The sequence below is a fragment of the Chrysemys picta genome, chromosome 4, assembly GCF_011386835.1.
Source record: "Chrysemys picta bellii isolate R12L10 chromosome 4, ASM1138683v2, whole genome shotgun sequence".
In the NCBI taxonomy this organism is placed as follows: Eukaryota; Metazoa; Chordata; order Testudines; family Emydidae; genus Chrysemys; species Chrysemys picta.
In genome coordinates, this window is record NC_088794.1 from 147,731,823 (window position 1) to 147,756,317 (window position 24,495).

Genomic DNA, 24,495 nt, shown 5'->3' on the forward strand with positions numbered 1-24,495 from the left:
GAGCCGGCCCTGGTCATGTGCTCCAGCCCCCTAATCATTTTTGTTGCCCTCCGTTGGACACTTTCCAATTTTTCCACATCCTTCTTGTAGTGTGGGGCCCAAAACTGGACACAGTACTCCAGATGAGGCCTCACCAATGTCGAATAGAGGGGAATGATCACGTCCCTCGATCTGCTGGCAATGCCCCTACTTATTCAGCCCAAAATGCCGTTAGCCTTCTTGGCAACAAGGGCACACTGTTGACTCATATCCAGCTTCTTGTCCACTGTAACCCCTAGGTCCTTTTCTGCAGAACTGCTTCCTAGCCATTTGGTCCCTAGTCTGTAACAGTGAACGGGATTCTTCCGTCCTAAGTGCAGGACTCTGCACTTGTCCTTGTTGAACCTCATCAAGTTTTTTTTGGCCCAATCCTCTAATTTGTCTAGGTCCCTCCGTATCCTATCCCTACCCTCCAGCGTATCTACCACTCCTTCCAGTTTAGTGTCATCTGCAAACTTGCTGAGAGTGCAGTCCACGCCGTCCTCCAGATCCTTAATGAAGATATTGAACAAAACCGGCCCCAGGACCGACCCTTAGGGCACTCCGCTTGAAACTGGCTGCCAACTAGACATGGAACCGTTGATCACTACCCGTTGAGCCTGACGATCTAGCCAGCTTTCTATCCACCTTACAGTCCATTCGTCCAGCCCATACTTCTTTAACTTGCTGGCAAGAATACTGTGGGAGACCGTATCAAAAGCTTTGCTAAAGTCAAGGAATAACACATCCATTGCTTTCCCTTCATCCACAGAGCCAGTTATCTCCTCATAGAAGGCAATTAGGTTAGTCAGGCATGACTTGCCCTTGGTGAATCCATGCTGATTGTTCCTGATCACAAATTGCGGCATGTTGGGAGAACTTCCTGGTTCCTGCCAGGATGCACCCGCTGCCCTCCCAGTAGGAAGCTGACTGAAGCTGGGAGCACCAGGCAAGCAAGCAAAGAGGAGGCCACTGGACTGTCATCTTGTTCTATGTTTCTTTACAGACTAAAAGCTCATTCCTGGTGGTTTGTCTGAGTGGGTTTGGTCTGAGGTCAATGCCCACTGACACACAACACAGAGCACACAGAGGAGCCGCAGGCCCAGTTTCCCAAAGCCCCAAAGCCGACTTACCCTAGCTTGGACAAACTCATACTGGGCCAGTGAACAGAAGGGGGGTTAGGCTTAGAAAGAGTTGTGTGGTAACTTATAATTGTGGGCAGTTACATTATTAGTCTCTGAAGAGCAAGCAAATCAGCCTGCTTCTGCAGATTATCCTTTGACAGGAATTACACAATGAAGGCAGGGAAGTGTTCAGTCTGGAAATACCCTGGGCAGGAAGGAGAGAGACATGGTGTCCTCCCAAGAGAGGTGATGACTGGGGGCTGGAAGCCTAAGCGTGGGTGAGTTTGCTGGACCAGTAAGGGTTAAATATACATGCAGCTACCCTGAACTGTGACAACACCATCAAACCCTGTGGGTCCCCTAAGATCTATAGAAGACACGGGCCATCTGGTTGGGGGTTCCTCCCCTGGCCAGTGGCCACAGTCCTTTCCCTGCTTCCTGCCACTGAAGACCGTGATTCCCACTGGCCACTGCTGCTTCAGAAGCCATTAAAATGGCAGACAAGGTAATAAAGTCACAAGTAACTTCCACTGCATTTGGTGGTAGGGCCATCCAGTTGTCCTGCCATCTCACTGTGTTGATGCCAACCTAATGGAGCACCTTCCTATTGGAATTCCAAGAGACACAGGAAGACAACGAGGATCCTTCAAATGCAAGAAATGTGAGCAGCAAAATGGTGAGAAAATGGCCCTGTGGATCAAGCGCAGGACTGTGAGTCAGAAGACTCGAGTTCTATGGCTACAGATTGTTTGTCTAACCCTTGGCAAGTTACACCGGCAAAAATGATCATACATGGGTTCCTAACTTTAGACATCTAACTCCATATTTAGGCATTTAGATCCAGATCCTCAAAGGTATATGGGCACTTCAGGCACCTGAATACCTCTGAGGATCTGGGCCTTAGGCCCTGATCTTCCACTGCGGTCCATGTGGCCAGACTGCTGCACTCACTACAGAACCTCAGTGAAGTCACTGGGGTACTGAATGGACACAGCAGTCCACACACATGCTGTCAGTTGCAGGAATGTGGCCTTGAATATAAGTGGTTTTCAGATGTGCTGCGCTGCACTGGAGGATGTCAAAGGGGGCTGTGAGGGATCAGTGCTTTTGAAAACCAGACCACTTTTATCCGGGTGTCTAACCATGGAGCTAGGTGGCTAACTTTAGGCACCCAGGGTTGAAAATGCTGGCCTTAATCTTTAGTGCCTTAATTTCCCTTTTCGTAAAGCAAAGGCTATTTTTATTTCCCATTTTTACTGGGAAGTTGTGAGGTGCTTTGAGTCCTCAGATGGTGGGTGTGGCAAAAGCACCTAGTATCAGTTTTATAATATATCAATTAAATGAATAATCAAATGACTTACATGTAATTTGCATAGTGAAGAGTCAATTGCAGGTAAACCAACAAAGACATTCTTTAACTACAGTGCAGTCAGGAAGCATCAGAGTTGCGCTAAGGTTTCAGTTGCAACAGCTGAGTGACCTTTGCAGAATTACTCATTTTGTACATTATCAAACTATACCTGCCGCTTTCCAGAGAATGATTGTGTCAGGGTTCTGCCTGTTGATGACACGCACAGGGAGAAATCTAGGTCATTTTAAAGAAAGAATGTATTGCTTTACTTAGTAATGTATAGATAAACAGTAAAAATTCTTGACTCCTATTGGACCAGTCCACACAAAGACATGTAACAATTTTTGAAACTAGTTTCAAACAGTGAGGTGCCGACACTTGGTTTGTCTCCATCCTCAACATGTTTACAATACAAACCATTGGTCCAATCCTGCAAAATTCTTTATCCACGAGTTCAATAGGATGTGAGTAAACGTACACATATGCGTAAGTATTCGCAGGATCGGGGCCTAGGTTAAGCCCTGATCAGAAGCCATAATATAACCTTGCTGGGTGGAAGTTGTCTTGAGCATGTTTTGTCAAGCATGGTTGTTTTCAACAGCATGGTTGAAGTCTTTCAGCCATGGTTGTAACGTATACAGGCCCAATCCTCAGAGATGATGAGTGCCATCGGCTGAAGTCAGTCACACGGTTCTTGTGTGGTATGATTGTGACTGGGCTTTGTATAGTTCAGTGCATGGTGCCGCTATACATTGGCATAGTTTGTGTGTGGATGGTAGTTCAGTGCATAGTGCTACTGTAGTCTGGCACAGTTTGGTGTGTGGTGTGGCTGTTCTGTAACAAAGTTGGATGTGTGATTGAAACACTGGCACAAGCTGATGCCAGATGTGGTCTACAATCATGACATGGTTTGGTGTATGGCTATATGCTGGTAAAGTTTGGAGCCCTGGTGCATCGGATTCCTGTGTTATTTGATGGATAGCACGGTAGTTAACAACCGTTTGGTGGATTGACATTGTTTGGTGCATGGCAGATTCCAATGCCATTTAGTGCATTGGCATGGCTTGGTGTTGGTTTGGTTTTGGATGCCTGCCCATCCTGGCTAATAGCCATTGATGGACCTATCCTCCCTGCATTTATCTCGTTCTTTTTGAACCGTTATAGTCTTGGCCTTCACAACATCCTCTGGCAAAAAGTTCCACAGCTTGGCTGTGTGTTGTGTGAAGAAATACTTCCTTTTGTTTGTTTTAAACCTGCTGCCTCTTAATTTCATTTGGTGACCCCTAGATCTTGGGTTTTGAGAAGGAATAAATAACACTTCCTTATTTACTTTCTCCACACTAGTAATGATTTTATAGACCTCTTTCATATCCCCCCTTAGTTGTCTCTTTTCCAAGCTGAAAAGTTCCAGTCTTATTAATCTCTCCTCATATGGAAGCTGTTCCATACCCCTAATCATTTTTGTTGCCCTTCTCTGTACCTTTTCCAATTCCAATATATCTTTTTTAGAGATGGGGTGACCAGATCTGCACCCAGTATTCAAGATGTGGGCATACCACGGATTTATATAGAGGCAATATGATATTTTCTATCTTATTATCTATCCCTTTCCTAATGATTCCAAACATTGTTTGCTTTTTTGACTGCCGCTGCACATTGAATGAAAGTTTTCTGAGAATTATCCACAATGACTCCAAGAGTGGCAACAGCTAATTTAGACCCCATCATTTTATATGTATAGTTGGGATTATGTTTTCTAATGTGCATTACTTTGCATTTATCAACATTGAATTTCATCTGCCATTTTTTTGCCCAGTCACCCGATTTTGTGAGATCCCTTTGTAGCTCGTCGCAGTCTGCCTGGGATTTAACTATTTTAAGTAGTTTTGTATCATCTGCAAATTTTGCCAACTCACCTTTTACCCCTTTTTCCAGATTGTTTATGAATATGTTAAATAGGACTGGGCCCAGTACAGATCCCTGGGGGACACCACTATTTACCTCTCTCCATTCTGAAAACTGACCATTTATTCCTACCCTTTGTTTCCTATCTTTTAACCAGTTACTTTAAGCTTCCCTCTTATCCCATGACAGTTTATGGTGTTGCCACGGCCTGGTGCATGGCATACTTTGGTGCATCGGCATGGCTTGGTGTTGCAACAGGTGAATGGCAGATGCCAATGTAGCCTGGTGCATTGGCATGGGTGGGTGTTGCCATGGTTTGGTGCATGGCACACTTTGGCGCATTGGCATGGCTGGGTGTTGCTTGGGCAGGGTTCTCAAACTGGGTGTTGGGATCCCTCGGAGGGTCGTGAGGTTATTACTTTGGGGGTTGCAAGCTGTCAGCCTCCACCCGAAACCCTGCTTTGCCTCCAGCATTTATAATGGTGTTAAATATATTAAAAAGTGTTTTTAATTTATGGGCGGGGGGGTCCACAATCAGAGGCTTCCTGTGTGGAAAGGGTCATCAGTACAAAAAGTTGAGAACCACTGTGCTAGGGCCTGGTGCATGGCAGATGCCAGTGTAGCCTGGTGCATTGGCACGGCTGGGTGTTGCCATGGTTTGGTGCATGGCACATTTTGGTGCACTGGGTGTTGCCAGGGCCTGGTGCATTGGCAGATCCGAGTGTAGCCTGGTGCACTGGCACGGCTGGGTGTTGCCATGGTTTGGTGCATGGCACATTTTGGTGCATTGGCAGATCCGAGTGTAGCCTGGTGCACTGGCACGGCTGGGTGTTGCCATGGTTTGGTGCATGGCACACTTTGGTGCACTGGGTGTTGCCAGGGCCTGGTGCATTGGCAGATCCGAGTGTAGCCTGGTGCACTGGCACGGCTGGGTGTTGCCATGGTTTGGTGCATGGCACATTTTGGTGCACTGGGTGTTGCCAGGGCCTGGTGCATTGGCAGATCCGAGTGCAGCCCGGTGCGCTGGCCCGGCCCGGCCCACGGGCACTGGCACGATTCGGGGCGGGTGCAGGGGCTGTCCGCTGGGCGCGGAGCGGTCCCGCTGCCGCGCAGGGATGGGCGGGCCCCGGGGACGCATCACCGCGGCCCGCCCGCACCCGGCTCCTCCAATGGGGCAGGGCCAGGTCAGGCCGGGGCCCGGGAGCGGGCCATGTCGCACGTCCGCAGCTTCCCGGTCGGGAAATCCCGGCCGCGCCCAGCGGGGCGGAGCCGCCCGGCCGGGTCTAGTGCCGCGCGCCGGGCAGCCCCGCACACACACGCGCCATGAGCCGCTGCGACCTGCGCTGGCTGCTGCTGTCGCTGCTCGGGGCGGCGGGGCTGCGACCCGGGGCGGCCGCCGGACAGCCGCTGCCGGGCTCCGCGGAGCAGAGGTGCTTCTGCCAGGTGAGAGCGCTAGGCCGGGGGGCCCCGCGGTGTCCGTCTGTCCGTCCTCTCCCCCTCTCTGCGCTTCCCGGGGTGTCCGTCTGTCCGTCCTCTCCCCCCTCTGCGCTTCCCGCGGTGTCCCTCCTCTCCCCCCTCTGCGCCTTTCCCAGTGTCTGTCTGTCCATCCTTTCCCCCCCATCTGCGTGTGTCTGTCACAGTGTCTGTGTTCTACCCCCTATCCCCACACCCATGTTGTCTGCAGGTTTCTCTATCCCCACACCTGTCACATCCTCCCCTATCTGTCTCCTCCCTAAAACAACAAGGAGTCCTTGTGGCACCTTAGAGACTAACACATTTATTTGGGCACAAGCTTTCGTGGGCTAAAACCCACTTCATCAGATGCATGGATTGGAAAATACAGTAGGAAGAGATATCTATATCTATATCTATATAGCAGTACATGAAAAGATGGGAGTTGCCTTACCAAGTGGGGGGTTGAGACAAGTCAATTAAAGTGGGCTATTATCAACAGGACAAAAAATCACTTTTGTAGTGGTAATCAGGGTGGCTCATTTCAAACCGTTAACAAGAAGGTGAGAGTAACAGTAGGGCAAATTAGCATGGGGAAATTAGTGTGTGTGTTTTTTTTTTTTTTTAGTTCTTGTAGTGACCCATCCACTCCCAGTCTTTATTCAGGCCTAATTTGATGGTGTCCAGGTTGCAAATTAATTCCAGTTCTGCAGTGTCTCCTCCTTGTATCCCTCCTGGGCACTCACTAATCTCCTCCTTAACCTATGTCGTGAAGGGTGGGTCTCCAGAACTGTGTGAGGGTTAGGGCTGGCTTGGCAGTGCTGGAGTTTGAAGGTCTCTGTTAACTGTTCGAACAATTGAGCAAGGGTCATGGTGGATTCTCCATCACGGAGAATTTTTCAGTCAAGGGTGGATTGTGTTTCTAAAAGCTCTGTTCTAGGAATTATTTTGGGGGCGTTCTCTGTCCTGAACTATATAGGAGGTCAGACTAGGCCAGGGGTTCTCAAACTTCATTGCACTGTGACCCCCTTCTGACAACAAAAATTATTACAGGACCCCGGGAGGGGGGCTGAAGCCTGAGCCACCTGGGGGGGGGGAAGTCAAGCCCCACCTCCCCAGGCCGGGGGGCCAAAGTCGAAGCCCCAAAGCTTCAGCCCCAGGAGCCCTGCTGCCCAGGGCTGAAGCCCTCGGGCTTTTGCTTTGACCCCGGGCCCCAGCAAGTGTAAGCCCTGGCGACCCCATTAAAACGGGGTCATGACCCACTTTGGGGTCCCAACCCCCAGTTTGAGAACTGCTGGACTATGTGATCACAATGGTCCCTTCTGGCCTTGGAATCTATGACACTATGAAACCATAGGCACAGCATGGTCCGCAGTAGTATATGCTGTCCCATACAGCCCTGCTACCAGTGCGTCTCCTCCCTGAGCTGGAGGGATCCATCATCCGGGCGTGAGGGACAGTATACTTTGCAGGCTCATTTATAGTCCTTAGGCTGGGATAGTCAATAGGGGGACCGCGGGCCAAATCTCGACCGCCAGATGCTTTTGAACGGACCCCAAAATCTTTTTATTTACTTATTATTTTTGTTTTTTACTATTTTCTCTGAAGTCTGGACCTTGACTACCTTGACCAAGAAATTTGGACCTTGGCAAAAAAAAAATTGACTGGTCTAAGGTATTTCAAGGAGTGCATCACTATAGTATCTGAGGGTGAAATCTTCCTGTCTGTCCTGTTTCTCACTTGTCACATTCCCTGGGGTCAGGAACTATTCCTTATGCTTCTGACATTCAGGAGAGAGAGATTTTGACAGGTTTTGAGATTTGTCCTGTGTACAAGCCTCTCTTGTAGCAGAGATTAAAATATAAAATCCAATCTTAAGACTGTAAATGCATAATAAAGTTTTTGTTGTTAACTCTTCCACATTGCATATGCTGGGTCAGATTCTCAGCCGGCGTAAAGCAGTGTAGCGCCGTTAACTTCAGTGAAGCTATGCTGACTTACACCAGCTGAGGATCGGTCCTGCTGTGTTTGAGCGATACATTTAACAGCCTAAACAGCAACCATGTATGTGCAATGTAAGGACCAGATCTTGCAATTATATGAATGGACCCCACGCAGAATCCCCGACTTCGGTGGGTTCTTTATTGGCTCATTTGCAGGATTTGGGGCCTAGATGAGTTAAAATTGCAATGAAATATTTAACGCTTTCATTTTCTGACCCATGTTTAAACCTTGTAACCTCAATGTGACAATAATAGGTTTTGCGTTAACTTCCTCTTTCTTTTCCATCTATAAAAAAGGAAGTGGGAAATGGGAACTATGGAGTTGCACAACTGGCTTGGGTTAATAATCATTTTCATGTACATAGCCTCTTCCGGTTGTGGATCTCAAAGCCCACAGACTTGATATTTACTACTTATTATTGACATGTACTGCCGATAAAGAATAAAAAATGTAGTGTGTGTGTGTGTATATGTATATGTATATGTATGTAAAAATAAAAAAACCATAGAGACTGAATAGCGATTGGGAGAAAGAGGCATTAATTCACACAAGTACAAGTCTAATGAAAAGCAAGTACCACCGTATGGGACAGACGTAGAATAGTGCTTTGCATAGGCACACTGAAGTGTTTATTCTTTTCTTTTTCTTTTGGGTGGGAACGGTTGGCACTATAACTTGTGCATCTGAGCTCTCTAAAGCCAGATTTTTTTTCTGCTGCTTTTTTCTTTTAGAATATAATTTGTTTTGTTAATAGCATTGTTCATAATCGAGGTATCCCGAACTTTATCACCTTCACAAAACAGGGGTTTGGTTACGTGCTGACAGTGTGTTGTGTAAGGAAAGAGAATAGCTTGTATGTCCCCATTAGCTCAGACATGGCATAGGATGACCTTGGGGATGTTGGTACAGACTTAAGATAAAACTAGCACTCTCAACATTTCAGATGCTGGACCAAATAGGTCCTGATTCTGCAATGAGCTCCACGTGGCTGGTTTCAGTGAGGCTACCCATGGGGGAGATTGGGGCCTAACTTTTTTGACAGCTACGTTACAGTTCCTTTACATTACGGCCACCACTACCCAGTTCTGAAACTTGGTTATCAGAAATGGCCCTGTGTAATTAAAAACAACTTAACAATTTCACATAATGTTGCTGCTTTACCATCTGTCTCATTAGCACTAAATATCATTTCAAGATCTCCGTTCCAATTACTTTACAAACAGCTCATCCTCCACTCAGATATTTTTGTTTATGATGCATTATATGCTTTAATCAATCATTAATCAAGTCTCCCTGTGGACGCCCAGCAACTTACTGCACATATGTTGTTTACAGACCTGTGTAGTTGCTTTGTGGAAACACTGCAGCTGTTTGGTGAAGGGCAACCTGGATTTTGGTCAAACATTGTGCAGTTAGGCAAATGAAGGTTATTCAAATAACATAAGGGTGTTTTTTGTTTTTTTGTTTTTGGTCAGTTTGGTACCTGACCATAATAGAACATGTGAGAAGTTGGGCCTCAAGAATATCTGATCCTTTGCTCCTTGAACAGATTTTTAACTCACGTTCCTTTTTTTATTATTTTTTTTTGTATTATGGTAGTGCCTAAGAGCCCTCGTCACAGACCAAGAACTCAGCATGTGTTAGGTGCTGGACAGAGACAGAACAAAAAGATGGTCCCCAAAGAGCTTACAATCTAAGTCTAAGACCAGAGACAATAGATGGATACAGACAGACAGGGGAAGTCAAGGAAATAGCGAGACAATATTGATCAGTGTGATTGGGCGTGGTATCAGCACATGTACAGCTGTCAAGATTTTGGTAGGCAACACAGCAAAGGAGAGTTTTTTTGGAAGGATTTGAAGGGGGAGAATAACAGGGCTTTGCGGATGTCTTTGGGGAGTTCTTCCCAAGGAGTAGGGGCAGCAGGGTTCCTGTTTGAAAATTTAATGAGCGGGTGATGGAGGCTGACATCATGGTCTAATTGAAGGTGTGAAATAGACATTTCGGTAGTGAGTAAGAGATGATGGGTAGGGTGGGAGTAGACTGTGAAAGGCCTTGCAAGTGAAGACCAGTAGCTTGTGTTTAAAGAGACAGAGAAGGGGGAACAAGTGGAGGAAGGCAAAGAAGGGGTGGGGTGGTCCAAGCAATGGGCTAGGAGAAGGTGCTCTTTAAGTTTCTGTTTTCAAGCCCTGCTCTGACCACTGAGGCAGGAATTCATACCTGCCGACACTCAAAATGTCTCCATAGTGCCGTCTGGGGAACAAAACTGGGATGCATCTTCTAACTCTATTGGCAGCTGCAGCTCCCTACAGCAAACATACACTCTGAAATGTCACCTGACGCAACTTCGGTCTCCACAGTGTGAGATGCTGCCAGGGAACTCAATAGGTGAGATACTGCTGAACGCACAGCTCTGCACCTTGCTCCTGGAGCTACCGGTGAGGCTAACGTGAGAGCCCTACAAGCCCAGTCTTGGCTCTCACGTCATATAGGAGTCACCTGGATGAGGTGGGGGAGGGGAAGGACTAACTGGATCCCAGTGTACCGCCACTGTGGCAGAAACCTAGGCTTAGGAGCCTTCATAACTGAAGATCTCCCTCTGGCCATGAGCTGCCAACTCACAAAAAAAAGTGAGTTGATCCCGAAATTGAGTGGAGTACCACAAGCAGGGAGAGCTGGGAGATGGGAACCAGGGTGGCTGCTGATACAGGCTAAAAGATGCTCCTCGTCCCATCCTCTGAGATGATCCCACTTCCTGTTCTGGCTGCAGGTGGGGATGGCAGGGTAATGTGTCACCATCTTCCTCACTCCATAGCTGGGCTGGGGACAGGTGGCAGCAGGGGGAGTAAGACGCACGCACCCTGATTTCATTACCTTGGAAGCTTGTGGGAGTCTTTGCACAGACTTAAATGGGAGTTGGACTGGGCAATGAAAAGGAAGGGGGTGACCGAGAGAAAGCGAGGGAGGAGGGAGCAAACCAGACATGGGGGAAGAAAGTAGAGGATAGAGCAGAGAGGACAATTGCAGAACAGAGTGGAGAACTAGATGAGGGAAAGGAGGGAGATGAAGTGGAGGAAGAACAAAAGCACAGGAAATATAGTAAGATTTTTATCTGATGGGGTTTAGTACCAAAATATTGCAGTGATCTAATGGCTGTGTTAGGTACACACGCCATGCCGACACATTAGTTTTAGAGAGTTAATTAGACATGCAGAGTGAGTTCCAGCTGCATTCCTTCACAAGAAGACCCCAAACTTCCTCAAGGATCTGGGCCACTCATATTGTCTGGAATGTTTGTATCTGCCAGCTGCGAGTGCATCATAGCTATCTTGTATTTGGGCAAAACCAGCCCTGCCCTGTTGCCTCATGTCATGCTTACGCACCCCTTCCATCTTTGGCTCCACCATAGCTTTAGTGTTGCCTCCTTTCGCTTGGGCAAAACCAGCCCTCGCCTCTGGGCTCAGGGAAACCCAACTGTTCAGCTTGGCGAGTCCTATGAACAATGAAGCAGATGGCACACGTTTGTGAGTATATCAGCTTGTGTGTTTCATCTTAAACAACTGTTCCAGATAAATATTTATTTTTTAAAGATGTCACGTAGTGTGTGGCATATGTTGTCAACATATTTATAATTAAGACGTCGCTGCCATGACAGTAGGCGCTGTAGATATCCAAATAAAGAACATTACGGCTTCTGCTACGGGCCCTAAAGCAGCAGAGAAAGACATTGATACAGTGATGTATGTCCATATAAGGAACGTTGTAACTCTGGAATTACGCTTGACCAGAGGTGTATTCTTGTGTTTCCTGGCTGGACTTTGCATTTTGATCTTGGCTATTTCTAGACTTTCTAGGGTAGGTCAGCTTAGCCAGGGCAAAAGTGAAATGGAAGCCGTAGGTCCCAACAGGACTAATTTCTCCTTACATCAGTAGCATTGCTTCACTCCTCTAGGAGACTTGGATCACACACTCTGACTTTCAGTGCTCGTAGCTCTTTTCTATGGGACCTCTGGTGTCTCAGGCGTCAGCATCTTGGGGGCTTCCTGGCTTCACTGGCTCCTGTTCTGTCTCCCTTTACATTGTCTCCAGCCTTTGGCGCCTCGGGAAGGGAGGCAGTGATAGGTAAGCAGGCCAGTAGTGCCTGTTAGACCATGTGTATGCTTGAGAACTGAACCATTCCTAACTGGGAGGCTAGAACTGGGGTGGAGCACAACGGGTGAATTCCTGAGTGTATTAAGTCAATGGGAATTGTCAGTGGCGCGAGGAGTTCCATGTGCCTACACTAGCCATGCTGAATTGTTCTGAACCCTCTGCGTGGCCTGTCTTTTCCCTCGCGCTATTCTAAACCCACTTGCAATGCTCGCTGGCTCCCTATACTGCAGCTCCCAGAAGCAGCGGAATCCAGGCTGTTTCGAAAGACCGTCAGTACCCAGGGGAACTGTCTGCACAGTGGTAGTGCCATCCATCCATGCTGGTATTATTGCCATCCACGCTGCAGATCAAAACAGCTCCGGCTGAATCAGTGAAGGCAAATCTAATCCCAGCAGTGTTTGGCATGGATGCCCCTTGAAGCTCTTCCGCGTGCAGATATTCCATGTTTTTCAAGGATGCCAGCAGGACCAACGTGTTCTCAGAATGGCACCTTTTTCTAGTGTAGATGAATCATTAGCTGCCCAGATTTGCACCACAGTAGCGCTGAACACAGCTGGATCACAGAGCAACGCGTTCCCTGGCTTAACTGAAGAATGCAATATTTCCAGAAAGTAGCAATGAGGATTTTGAAACAGAAATGAGTGTAAACTAGGGATTAGTCAGTTAATTTTTTTTAATTGGGTGTCTTAGCCTAGTGATAAACTTGATTGCTGAGCTCTTAATTTTACAGCCATTGCAATACAAAACCCCTTCAGTTTCCCAATTACGGAATCGTAGAAACGTAGGGCTGGAAATGTCAATGTTTATACTGAAAACATGAGGTCAGGTGTAGGAAATAGTACTAGGTTTGCTTTGTAAAACAGGAGACTCCAAAACCAAACATAGAACCATAGTTTTGTAACAAAACTAGATTGTTTATGGGGAGGCAGGAGTGCTAGCATGGTAATGTAGACTTCCCTTTCCATTGAGTTCAGCAAGCCTGGATTGTGGTCCAGGTTGCCCAAATGATTTCTTTAAAGGAGTCGATTCCACAGTACTGACGCACAATAGAAGAGATTCAGGTTTGGAGACTGGGCTCCTTATTCCTCAGCTAGCAGACTAGGCCATTGCAAAGTCAGTCATCTGGAGCTTTTTGCGAAGAGTGTTAATTGTTCCATCCATTCTTTCTTTCCTTGTTTAACCACTATCTAGGAGGAAAGTGTTCCATTGCCGTTGCCCTCTGCCCCCTTTGGGGGTGGGCGGAAGGGAGCAAGAAGGTGTTTAATTGCCCCAGTGGTGATTAGCACTATTCTGTTCAGATTTGTATATGGCCTTCACGTAGTTATCAGAATGCCTTACAGAAGTCTTCAAGTGAGGTGACTAGCATCTCTTGTCTGGCTCATTCTTTCCTTTCTCAACAATAATTTTTAAATGTATATTTTTAAAAATAATTTGATAGGTGTCTATGCTGCTCCATGTTTGTCCCAGAGAAGGCAGGTCAAAGAAGTGTGCCTTCCCTGGGAGTGGAATGTAGGAAGGTTTGTGGTGATACTTTGCTCCTGTGGGATTTCATTCCACAGTCTGGGATCAGCCCCTGAGAAAGTTCGGTTCCCCAAACAGAGGAGATTTACCCTACTTTGCACAGTTCTTTTGGGCCTGAGGAGCAGACCTATTTCTGTAGCCCTCATCCCGGATCTTTAGGTATCCTGAGCCCAAACTGATGAGTGCCTTAAAAATAAGGACCAAGACTGTGAATGACTTGCAAGTGAGAGAAGAGAATTAGCAAGAAGTCCTTGAAAACAACAACAACAAATATTCTAGCTGTCTATATATCTCCGTATTTACTTTGCTCCTTGCTTCTCATTGAGTATTATTCCTGTCACCCCCTGGCAATCACTAGAACAGCACCATTACAGGTTTACACTTAGCTGTCACGGACCCTGACACCTGTAAGGATCCTCTGTTTTCCATTATCCTCTCCTGCCTGTAGCTTTGCTTCCAGTGCAATGAAGAGGGAGCTGAGATTTGACATGATCAGAACTTTTGGAGACTGAACTAATATTTTGTCTGTGTGTGTAAATGGTTATGGGCTATAGATTTCTACTATTTTTGATAGGTGTTGAAGGACGGGGTCAAGGGAACCTATTATAATCAACTGCACCAAACTTCTTGTGGATATTCACTTCATAAACTAATATCTAGATTTAAATGAAGTCCTTCTTGGTCTTAAGTCCATGAATTTCCAAAACTGTAATATTACCCAGCACTGGATAATGCCGCATTGCTATATGTTGGGCTGATGTGTCAAAATCCAATATCAGTCACCAACATCATGTAAAGGGTTGAGTGCTGAGAGTACTTCTGGCTCAGATGTTTGAACACTGAGTTGTTCGCTTCCTACTCTGTCTACTTATTTGACATTGTGCAACTTCCTCTTTGAGCCAGCAATCTGCGTGCAGTAAGACCACAAATGAATCTGTCTTCTCGTGCGGTCTTAAAAAAGCACTCAACAACAGCCCACTGAGTTGCTTTGGAATGATGCAAGAAACGTTGGCTTTTTAAAATAGATTTACCATGAATGTGTTCTTGGATCTCTGTCATTGATAGCTGAAGAGATTCCATCGCATTTTGTCCAGTTCCGATTAAATCAGCTAAATGGCAGCAACACAATTGCCTAAAAACAGTTTAATAAAGTGGTTTAATGGGACTTTATTTTGGCCGTTGTGAGTTCTGATGGTGGTATTGTTATTGCTTAATTGGTCTTGATGCAGGGGACTGGCACTCCTTCCAACCCTGAGATGCTACAGGGATTGTTGTCCTGTAAGAACCTAGGCAGGCAATTGCCATTGGTCTAGTTCTGGTAAAGTTCAGGGCATTCAGCATCTTGCTGGATCAGGCCCTAAACTTGTACATATACAATGTATGTGGCCAAAGGAGTGTATTTATGTGTGCTTTGTAGCCAGGACAAGAGTGTATGTGTAATAATACAACTTAGTCAAATGTTTCAATCAGAATCTAAGATTTTTTTTTTTTAAAAGAGTGAAGTATTCATGAAATATCAGCTCTTCAGCAATACGCCAACTATGAATAAGTTTTGGAGAAAGGGCATTCTTCCACAGAGCTTTACAGACACCAAGATGTATTGTAAAAGTTCTCAAAGCTGTGTCTAAAAAAAAATATAGAAAATACCAAGCCAGTACAGCAGGGTTGAATGCTTGTTAATTCTAATTAACCTCCTTATCTGGTAGCCTCTTAGGAAAAGTCTGGGAAGACAGTTTAGTATTAAATACTGTGCACTGTACTTAAAAATAGATCCTATATTTTGTTCATATTATGTATCATATTTTATTTTTTATTCAACAGGTCACTGGTTACTTAGATGATTGCACCTGTGATGTTGAAACCATAGATACATTTAACAACAACAAGCTTTTTCCTAGATTAAATAAACTTCTGGAAAGTGACTACTTCAGACATTACAAGGTATTTTCATATTAGAAAATTATATTCATTGCCAAAAATACGCTGGGACTAGATAAGTAGTGTGTTTTTCTTATATGGAGATTTTAAAAAAAGTTATCAATTATCTTTTAATTCATGTATTCTTGTTTTAGGCACACGATCATAACAATTCAGGCTTTCATACTATTCGGAGAATCTTAATTTGAGCCAACATAGTCTTCAGATAAATTATATAAAGTTTTAAGAATTGCTTCCGAAGCATTTTTTTTCCCTTAAAGGCTTTAGTGGTAGAGCAAGGAAGTGGTTTTTATGCCAGGTGAAGTATGGAAAATATTTGCTGGGGCAAAAGTTGTGCAGTGAGAACAATATTTTGTTTGTACGCACGAAGAGGCGTTTAACAAGACCAAGCGAATTAGTCATTATAACTTCTACCCAGTTCTTATTAAATTGATCCTTTACAGGCCAAATTCTGCCTGCAGTTACACCCATAACCTCTCTGGAGTTGCATGAATATAAGCAGTGTTGAATTTGTGCCAGGGCAGTCCTGGCACTTCTAGGTTTGGCAGCTCATAGCCCCAGCACCTCTGCGGCATCAGTTATGAATGTAAAAAAATTGCTTGAGCCCCGGCACCTCTTTCATTACAAATTAAGCACTGGCTGTAAGTGAGTACAGAATTTGGCCATTTGTGCTTTAAAAAAGCTTTCTACCAGGGGAGTCAAACATGAGGCAGTGTTTGAGTATTTGGCTGTAGTTTTGTATATTACTGTTTAAAAAAAAATCATTCCATGTTAGGGTTGTTTAAAAGAGCACGACTTGGAGGTTGATATTTTGAGGCAGATAAGGGGGTAATTGAGAATTTGCTCTAGGCCTAGGAGTACCTAAGCAATGCCCTGAAAAATGCAATACCAAACGTCTGAAATCTTTAATGTCATCTGTAAGGTCACCGCAACTGAAAACATTTTTCGCGTGAGAGAGAAGTACAAAAGTTTATCCTGAATCTTTTCACCAATGGTGAAGTTTACTCCTGTGTAGAAAGCCAGAGCATGGGCCATGCGTCACTTAAGCCCTCATAAAAGGGTGGATTGCTGTGTGCTGAGTTACACCCTAAATGAGAATTATTACAAAAGTTATGGCTTAGTTCTACTTCTAAGGTAACCAGTGTTATTAAATTAGGCCGTGGTTCATATAATTGGCATGGTTATGTGGATTTGTATAATATGTAATTATTTTTTATATACAATTCTTTATAGGTAAACCTAAAGAAACCTTGCCCTCTTTGGAATGACAGCAGTCACTGTGGGATAAGAGACTGCGCAGTAAAGCCTTGTGCATCTGTAAGTACACGAATCTATTCAGGTCCAGATTTGTAAAGGTATTTAGGCATTGTTGCTGTGCCCAGCACCTAAGTCTCATTTTCAAAAGGGATTCAGGCATTTGGGAGCCAAAATCACATTGACAGTCAATGAAAATGAGACCTAGCTCCTAAATTGGCTAAGTGTTGCAAGGTTGTGCACAGCAATACCTAAATACCTTTACAAATCTGGGCCACAGTAACTTGTTTCTTCTCTAGCCAATCTTTACAGAGGACGAGCAGAGGACAGCAATCCACGCTTTTGCTTACTGTAGCTAACACAATTGTAGCTCTCTGATCAGGCTTATATAGATAAGTGCAGAGTTTCAAAAAGTTCCGTGAATAGAAGATTGTTGGGGGCGGAATAGATCTGGACAAGGCGGAGAAGTCTGGAGATAAATGTGAAAAGCGAGGAACATAAGCTTTTTTGTTAAAATATTATATGTTTGCTGTTGAAGAAAAAAATCCAGAATACATAACGTTGTTGTTTTAGTTAAATAAAAAAATGTTAATGTCTGTCTGGTGATGTTCTCCTCCTAATACAGCATGGCAAGAAAATCCTCCAAATATTAATGATTAACCTGTTGAATTGGAGATAGTTCACCTCCCAAAGACTTCATAAATATCTGCTTTAATTACTTTTAGTAAATGAAATAACCAAACAATCATTCATTTTCTGATATAGTTGTAAAACTAATCTGAAAAGTTTTCAAAATATATCACTGTTTAAAAATGTATAGTGTGTCCCTTCTAAAAAGGAAACCTACATCTATCCCTGAGTTGTGAAGAATATGTATTAAGGTTGTAACAACCAACAAGACTGCACTTTTTTTATGTAGAAAACCATGATTAAATCAAGTCTTCCTAACTAGTGATTTAAAACATGATTTAAATCAATTTGATTTAAATCAAATCCATCCTGGATGAAAGCAGTCAAAAGAATCTAGTACTCTAAAGGTAGAAGGCTGCCTGGTATGAGCTGATCCTATTTAGATTCTATTTTCCGTGTCACTATAGTTAATTTTCACGTATCCTTAAAAAGCACAGTGTGCAGTTCAGTAATCTTGCCTAGGAAGAGAATTGGCTTTTCTTCCCTGGATAGCCATGTTGTAACATCTCAAATATAGAGGTGGGGAGGCCTGATTAACAGGAAATATACCAGCTGATGTAACCCTAAAACATTCTAGTTCAGGAAGAATTATCACCCACTCACACATACTGTGTAATCTGCTACATTGGCTAATTTCATCTTCCTTCTTCCCCCTCCTCCCAAAAAGACCACATTTAATATTAATTACTTATTGGCTTTTCTGTGGCACTCTCCTACATAATATCTGAGTGCCTCACAAATGTTAATGAATTAGCCTCCCAGCATCCCTATGGGATAAGAAAGCAAGCATTATTAAAGAGACTTGGGGCCTGATTCTGGTGTACGCTAAGCCCCCTTACGCTACTATGGCGGCAGAGAGGAGCCTAAATGTAAATGAGAATAAGACCCTAAAGGAAATGCCTAAGATTAAGAAGGATGTTGATAAATTGGAGAGGGTCCAGAGAAGAGCCATGAGAATGATCAAAGGAATCGAAAACATGACTTATAGTGATAGACTCAAAGAGCTCAATATATTTATCTTAACAAAGAGAAGGTTAAGAGGTGACTTGATTCCAGTCTATACCTACCTACATGGGGAACAAATATTTAATAATGGGCACTTCATTGTAGCAGAGAACATATAACACAATCCAAAGGCTGGAAGTTGAAGCTAGATAATTTGAGACTGGAAATCAGATGTACATTTTTAACCGTGAGCGTAATTAACCTTTGGAACAATTGACCCAGGGTCGTGGTGGATCCTCCATCACTGACAATTTTTCAATCAAGGTGGGATGTTCTTCTAAGAGCTCTGCTCTAGGAATTATTTTGGGGAAGTTCTATGGCCTGTGCTATACAAGAGGTCAGACTAGATGATCACAGTGGTCCTTTCTGGCTGTGGAATCTATGAATCACACAGGCAATCTAGGGAGGAGTCAGGAATTGAGCACAGAACTCTTGAATCCAGTCCAGTGCCTTAATCCTAAAACCAGGTTGCCCCTCTAACTAATTTTACTGAAAGATTTTTGGTCAGTTTCCTAATGTTTCCTGAAATTAGACTAGAAGACCACATCAGCACGATGGATAAAACGTGTCTCAGTTTTATATCTTGCATTTCAGGACGAAGTCCCTGGTGGAGCTGAATCTGCAAGCTATAAGGTATGTGTGTCTGTATGATTGGTATAACTTGTGACTGTTATATTTCACTACAGCTGATACAAACCTCTCTAATCAGGTTGACATCAAGTGTACCGCACAAATAACCTCTGTTCCTCCTGACAATTGCTGTTTAGAATATTGCCCCTTTTTAATGTCACAACGCTCCGAAAACTACTTCCCATTCAAAACAACTAAGTTCTTGGAGTTTCAGAAGTTGCCACTGGGGACTTTTGAGGTGAAATCCAAAATTATCACCAAAATCGCATGGGCCTCTAAACATCTTCAAATACCCTGCTCCTTTTGTAGAAATACAGGTTAAGATGAAATGTTGACAGACAATTGTGAGCTTTAGGTGCTTAGCACCTTTGAAAATCAGACCAAATACTTTAATAGATGTGGGGAAGGATTTTAAAGCAGAAAATCAGCTATTTCCTCTTTGTCTTCTAGTATTCAGAAGAAGCCAGTAAACATGATGGAGAATGTGAGGAAGCTAAGAGACTTGGCGCCGTTAATGAATCTTTGAGGTATAATTTCATTCAATAAATCATTACGTTTGTTATAAAGAAAAATTAATATTGACTCTCAAACTGTCTCTCTTTATTCTCTGTAGCGAGGAAACCCAGCGAGCCATGCTTCAGTGGACCCAGCATGAAGATTCTTCAGACAACTTTTGTGAAGCTGATGGTATGAGGCTCTGTCTAGTGTGAATGATTTTGTGACAATATTTAAACAAAGGCTGATGGCAAAGTCTGAAATCTTTGTAAAAAATTAAGCTGTGGAATAATATACTAGTAAGTCTGAATTCTTTGTGTTTAATCTTTATTTGTACTTTTTTTGAAGAGATGCAAGAAGAACGATCCCTTGTCAAATTTGCTGTAGTGGTAAACGTGACTTTCCATGTTCCTTAACTCTGTAATGGTTCAGACAAAGGTCATGTTTACACTATGGGTGCTTCAGCAGCACAGCAATGGTACTGTGGCTATGCCACTGTAGTGCTGTTTCCCATAGCCACGGAAAGGGTTTTTCTGTTATTGTAGGAACTCAACCTCCATAGGTGACAGTAGCTAGAGTGATGGAAGCATTCTACGCCGTCTACACTGGGGGTTAGATCTTCTTAGCTACGGTGCTCAAGGGTGGCAAATTTTTCACCCCCCTGAATCCCACGTTATGTCAGCCTAACTTTTAAGTGTAGATTAAGTGAAAGTGAAATACTCTGTACTTCATAGACTCCTTTGCCCCTGGAAACATTCCAGCTGGCAGTACCGAGTCCTGGAAAGCTGTCTCCCTGTAACAGGGTGTGTGCATGTACACGTGCTGTGTAATGCAGGCTCCTTTCTGTAAAAATGTGTCCGCTGATCTTTGCAGTTTCATTAAAGTGGCAGCTAACTATCTTTGGAACGCAGATGTTTCAGGTTTCCGAGCAGACACGCAGGTTTTAACTTTCATTTTTCAGGGTTTTCAGTGGATTCACGGTGTGGCTCAAACTTGAAACTAGAAGACAGGTAAGGGTGTGTCTATGCTGCAAATGAAGGTGTGATTGTAGCACAGGTAGACGCACCTGTTCCAGCACGAGGAGCAATAGGCTAACGTTCCCCGGTGCCCTGGTTCTGGGTTCAGGCTCAGGTTGCTAGCCTGCGCTGAAGACCATGTTGCTATTGTTACCTGTGCTAGCTAGATTAAAGCTACCATGGGTGTACCTACCTGTGTTACAGTCACAGCTTCCCTTGCTGTGTGTAGACGTAGCCTACATATTGGTTGTTAAGGGCCAGATTCTGAAACCTTACTCATTTAATACTCCTCTTTCAATATATTCCTGTTGCTTTCAGTGGGGCTACTAGGGTGAGCCGATGTCTTGATATTAGGAACTTTGTGCAACTATACCCCACCTTCCCCGAAAAAAAAGAAGGGTCCTGATTTTTCACACTTGCTCTCTGGTCCCCTAGGGGCTATTCAAAGGAGATGGTATCCGTGTGAATCAAGGTGGCAAAATCTGACCCTGAGTTTGTAGTTTCTTCACTTCCTTTTATCCTCAACTAAGGCCTTCCCTTCACAGATATACAGTCTCCTGATGCAGAGTATGTGGATTTACTCCTGAATCCTGAACGCTACACGGGTTACAAAGGACCAGAGGCTTGGAAGATCTGGAACAGCATTTACGAGGAGAACTGTTTCAAGTATGTGGTTTGAGAGAGTCTCTCTGCGTGCTTTGGTTACTACTCATTGCGCACAAATACGTTTGAGCAGATAAAAACTTCCCCCACAAATTCTAAGGCAATTGTTTAAGTAGGGGAGGTTATGTGAAGGTTGTTGGAAAATGTCCATTCTTGTCTTCAGGATTTGTGTGTAATATTTTTAGCTCTATTTTTCCTAGTCACACCAATCAATGTTGCTGATTAAAGACATGGCAGCTGCTCCAATGCCATATGGTAGGATCTGAGCATCACCCCTTGGTCCCAGGCTGGCTAAGAACCCTGCACAGACAGGGTCTTCAGCTGCAGAACAGGGGGATTCCTTCCCATTGCTCTCCACTAATCCTGGTTGACTCACTGGGTGGTACTGATGGGTCTTGAAGGAGTCATGGCCAAGCTGCATCTGCTGGAAGGTGGATTGCTACAATCTGGGGATTGTTGAAACTCTGAGAGGATCTGGGACAATCTTTTCAGTGGAGTTGCATCACCATTAACTACTGTGGTGACTCATCCCCAGAGTCATTAAATCTGTGTTTGTTGGACTGATACAGTGGGGAGGTAATGGCTTTATTGAAGATTTGTCACCCCTTCCTTCTAGTGAAAGGCTGAGAGAGCCCTGTAGGCATGTCTGAGTCCTCCAGCAAACTAGGCAAGACCAGATTTGACATTTCTGGTTTTTCAAAGGTGTGTTTGTGTGTGCGTGTTGTGTCGCCTTCCTGCTTATTGCATGCTGTTCCTGTTAGCTTCCTGGTTTCTGCATTCTGAACTCAGTGTTTCAGTTTTTGTGTGTGTGCATGCACGCACACACGTAGCATTGGCTATGTGAAGTTACTCAGGGCTTGCTGCTACATACCTTCCAATTGGAGTGTTATGTTTTGTTCAGAATGTGGTTGACTTAACTGGTCCGTGGTTATTACATGTCCTGATTGATCACCTACCTGTCTGTCTTGCTTCGATTTCCCTGTGATTTGGGATTGCTGTCCTGTGGTATATAGGAGTGTAACATTTTGGCCACAAGTGTTTCTATTCTGCGGCCCATGCTGCCTACACGTTCTTCACCTGTTAACTGGCGATAGTTCCGAAACTTCCAGACAGAGTATGTGCAGATCCTGCAACACTCTGATGTGGCTAGATTACCCTTGCTGCAGAACTGCTTCGTGCCATGATGGCATTGATATTTATGATGAACTCCCGGAGCCCAAGTCCTTCTTTGATGTAGCTATGCAGCACCTCAATGATATTTTGGGCCTGGAGATTGTTCTGCTAAAGAGGAAAATGTTTTTTCAAGTTTGCCAGCAGCCCAACGAAACCGTACGTGAGTTTGCATGTTGTGTGCAGCAGGTGGCCCAGGATTGTGAATTTGGGGACGTTATGATTAGTGTAGCCAATGACCTCCTGGGTGAATGGTTTTTGGCCAAAGATGCTAAAACTCTTAGCTTTTGATGCCACGGTTGCTAAGAGTGGAACATTTGAGGGGGCTCACCCTGAAAGGGTTCTGTGTCTCTGACTGCTGCTACCCTCGTGTCTACACCAGGGGCAGGCAAACTTTTTGGCCTGAGGGCAGCATCGGGTTTTGGAAATTGTATGGAGGGCCGGTTAGGGGAGGCTGTGCCTTCCTGAACAGGCAGGCGTGGCCCGGCCCCCGCTCCCTATCTGCGCCCCCCCCCCCGCTTCTTGCCCCCGACACCCTCCAAGGACTCCTGCCCCATCCAACCCCCCTGTTCCCTGACTGCCCCCCCCGGGACCCCTGCCCCCATTCAACCCCCTGTTCCTCGCCCTCTGACTGCCTCGCCCCCTCCCCCCGAACTCCTCTCTATCCAACCCCTCCACTCCCTGCCCCCTTACCATGCTGCCTGGAGCACCGGTGGCTGGCAGTGCTACAGCCGTGCCGCCCGACTGGAGCTAGCCACGCACCGCGCAGCACAGAGCATTGGGTCAGGCCGGGCTCTGCAGCTGCGCTGTCCCAGGAGCTTGCACCCCGCCATCCAGAGCATTGCGCTGGTGGTGCCGTGAGCTGAGGCTGCAGGGGAGGGGGAACAGCAGGGGAGGGGCCGGAGGCGAGCCTCCCAGGGCAGGAGCTCAGGGGCCGGATGTGGCCCGCGGGCCGTAGTTTGCCCACCTCTGGTCTACACTTAAACTGTCAGCTGTTCCTTCTACTTCCGTCGCTCAGAGTCGTGCAGTGCTACCTACTCCCACACCCTGGTCTCAGCCGTGAAAGTTTCCAGCTCCTCACTGTTTCTGCTCTGGTAGTAAGGGTCACTTGGCCAGTTTCCTTGCCTGCCTGGCTACAAACTGCTAAGTGCTGGGCTTGTGGGAAGGAAGGACACTTTCAGTTAGTGTGCCATGGTACACAGGTTCACAATACTGTAAATGTGGAGCCGCAGGAGATCGCCTTTACTGTGGACCTTGATGTTTCCTTTGATATAGTCTTCTCGTGTGGCAAGGTGCTGGAGCAGGTATCCGGTATTGTAGAAATTAATGGTTCACCACTGAAGTGCATGGTGGAGTGCTGAAGTTAATGTTCTCCCCTCTGGATTAGTTCATAATCTGGCCATTTGCCTCACTACAGTGGTGAGAAAAGCTTGGCATTTGTATGCTTTGCAGACAGTGAGTGGAGCTGTGTGTTCTACAAAGGCATAGCCTGTGCTGCAAAGTTTTACGTTGGTAAAGATGCTGCTGCAAATGCCGTTCCATTGTTGTTCTGTGATCTGTGCTTACAGCGTGGTATGATGCAGGAATTCGCACAGGACACCTTGGGTGTGATTATGTTGGCTAGAATAGAAGGGGATACCCAATGTACCATTCAGACACACCAGGATTTATTTAATGGTGATGATGTTCTCTCAATGGGATATGCGCACTTTCTGCAGCTGGATTCAAATGCCAAGCCCTTTGCATCACCTGCATGTCATGTACCTCCTGCATTTGTGGACAAGATCCAAGCAGCGCATGAAAGATAATGGTATCATGCGGGAGGTGGAAGGGCCTATGGAAATGGAGCCCCCTCCCAAGGTGATCGGACACAAAAAGAATGACGACATTTGACTGTGCACAGATTTTAGGGCACTTAATAAGTAGGTGAAACGGGAGCAGTTTCAATTGCCAACCTTCAAAGAGGTGACCTGCTGAGTAAATCCCGGATTTTCTCTCTGTTGGATAACTGATCTGGTTATTAGCAAATACCTGTGGCTGAAAGTTTGCAGTTGTTATTGACTTTCAGCATGTCATTTGGGAGGTACGGCTATCAACAACTCCCTTT

The 24,495-nt window shown here is 45.2% G+C and overlaps 1 protein-coding gene across 2 annotated transcripts in view; it reads left to right on the forward strand.

The window, feature by feature from the left end:
- Positions 1-5,583: 5,583 nt before the first annotated feature.
- The window catches only part of ERO1A (endoplasmic reticulum oxidoreductase 1 alpha), a 32,438-nt gene continuing 13,526 nt past the window's right edge, over positions 5,584-24,495 (forward strand). For both annotated transcript variants that reach the window (XM_065593933.1, XM_065593934.1), the window contains exons 1-7: positions 5,584-5,841; positions 15,349-15,468; positions 16,699-16,782; positions 19,009-19,047; positions 19,495-19,571; positions 19,658-19,731; positions 21,101-21,221. In XM_065593933.1, the coding sequence (XP_065450005.1) occupies positions 5,722-5,841; positions 15,349-15,468; positions 16,699-16,782; positions 19,009-19,047; positions 19,495-19,571; positions 19,658-19,731; positions 21,101-21,221 (635 nt within the window). In that variant the 5' untranslated portion in view covers positions 5,584-5,721. The remainder of the gene's footprint in view (positions 5,842-15,348; positions 15,469-16,698; positions 16,783-19,008; positions 19,048-19,494; positions 19,572-19,657; positions 19,732-21,100; positions 21,222-24,495) is intronic.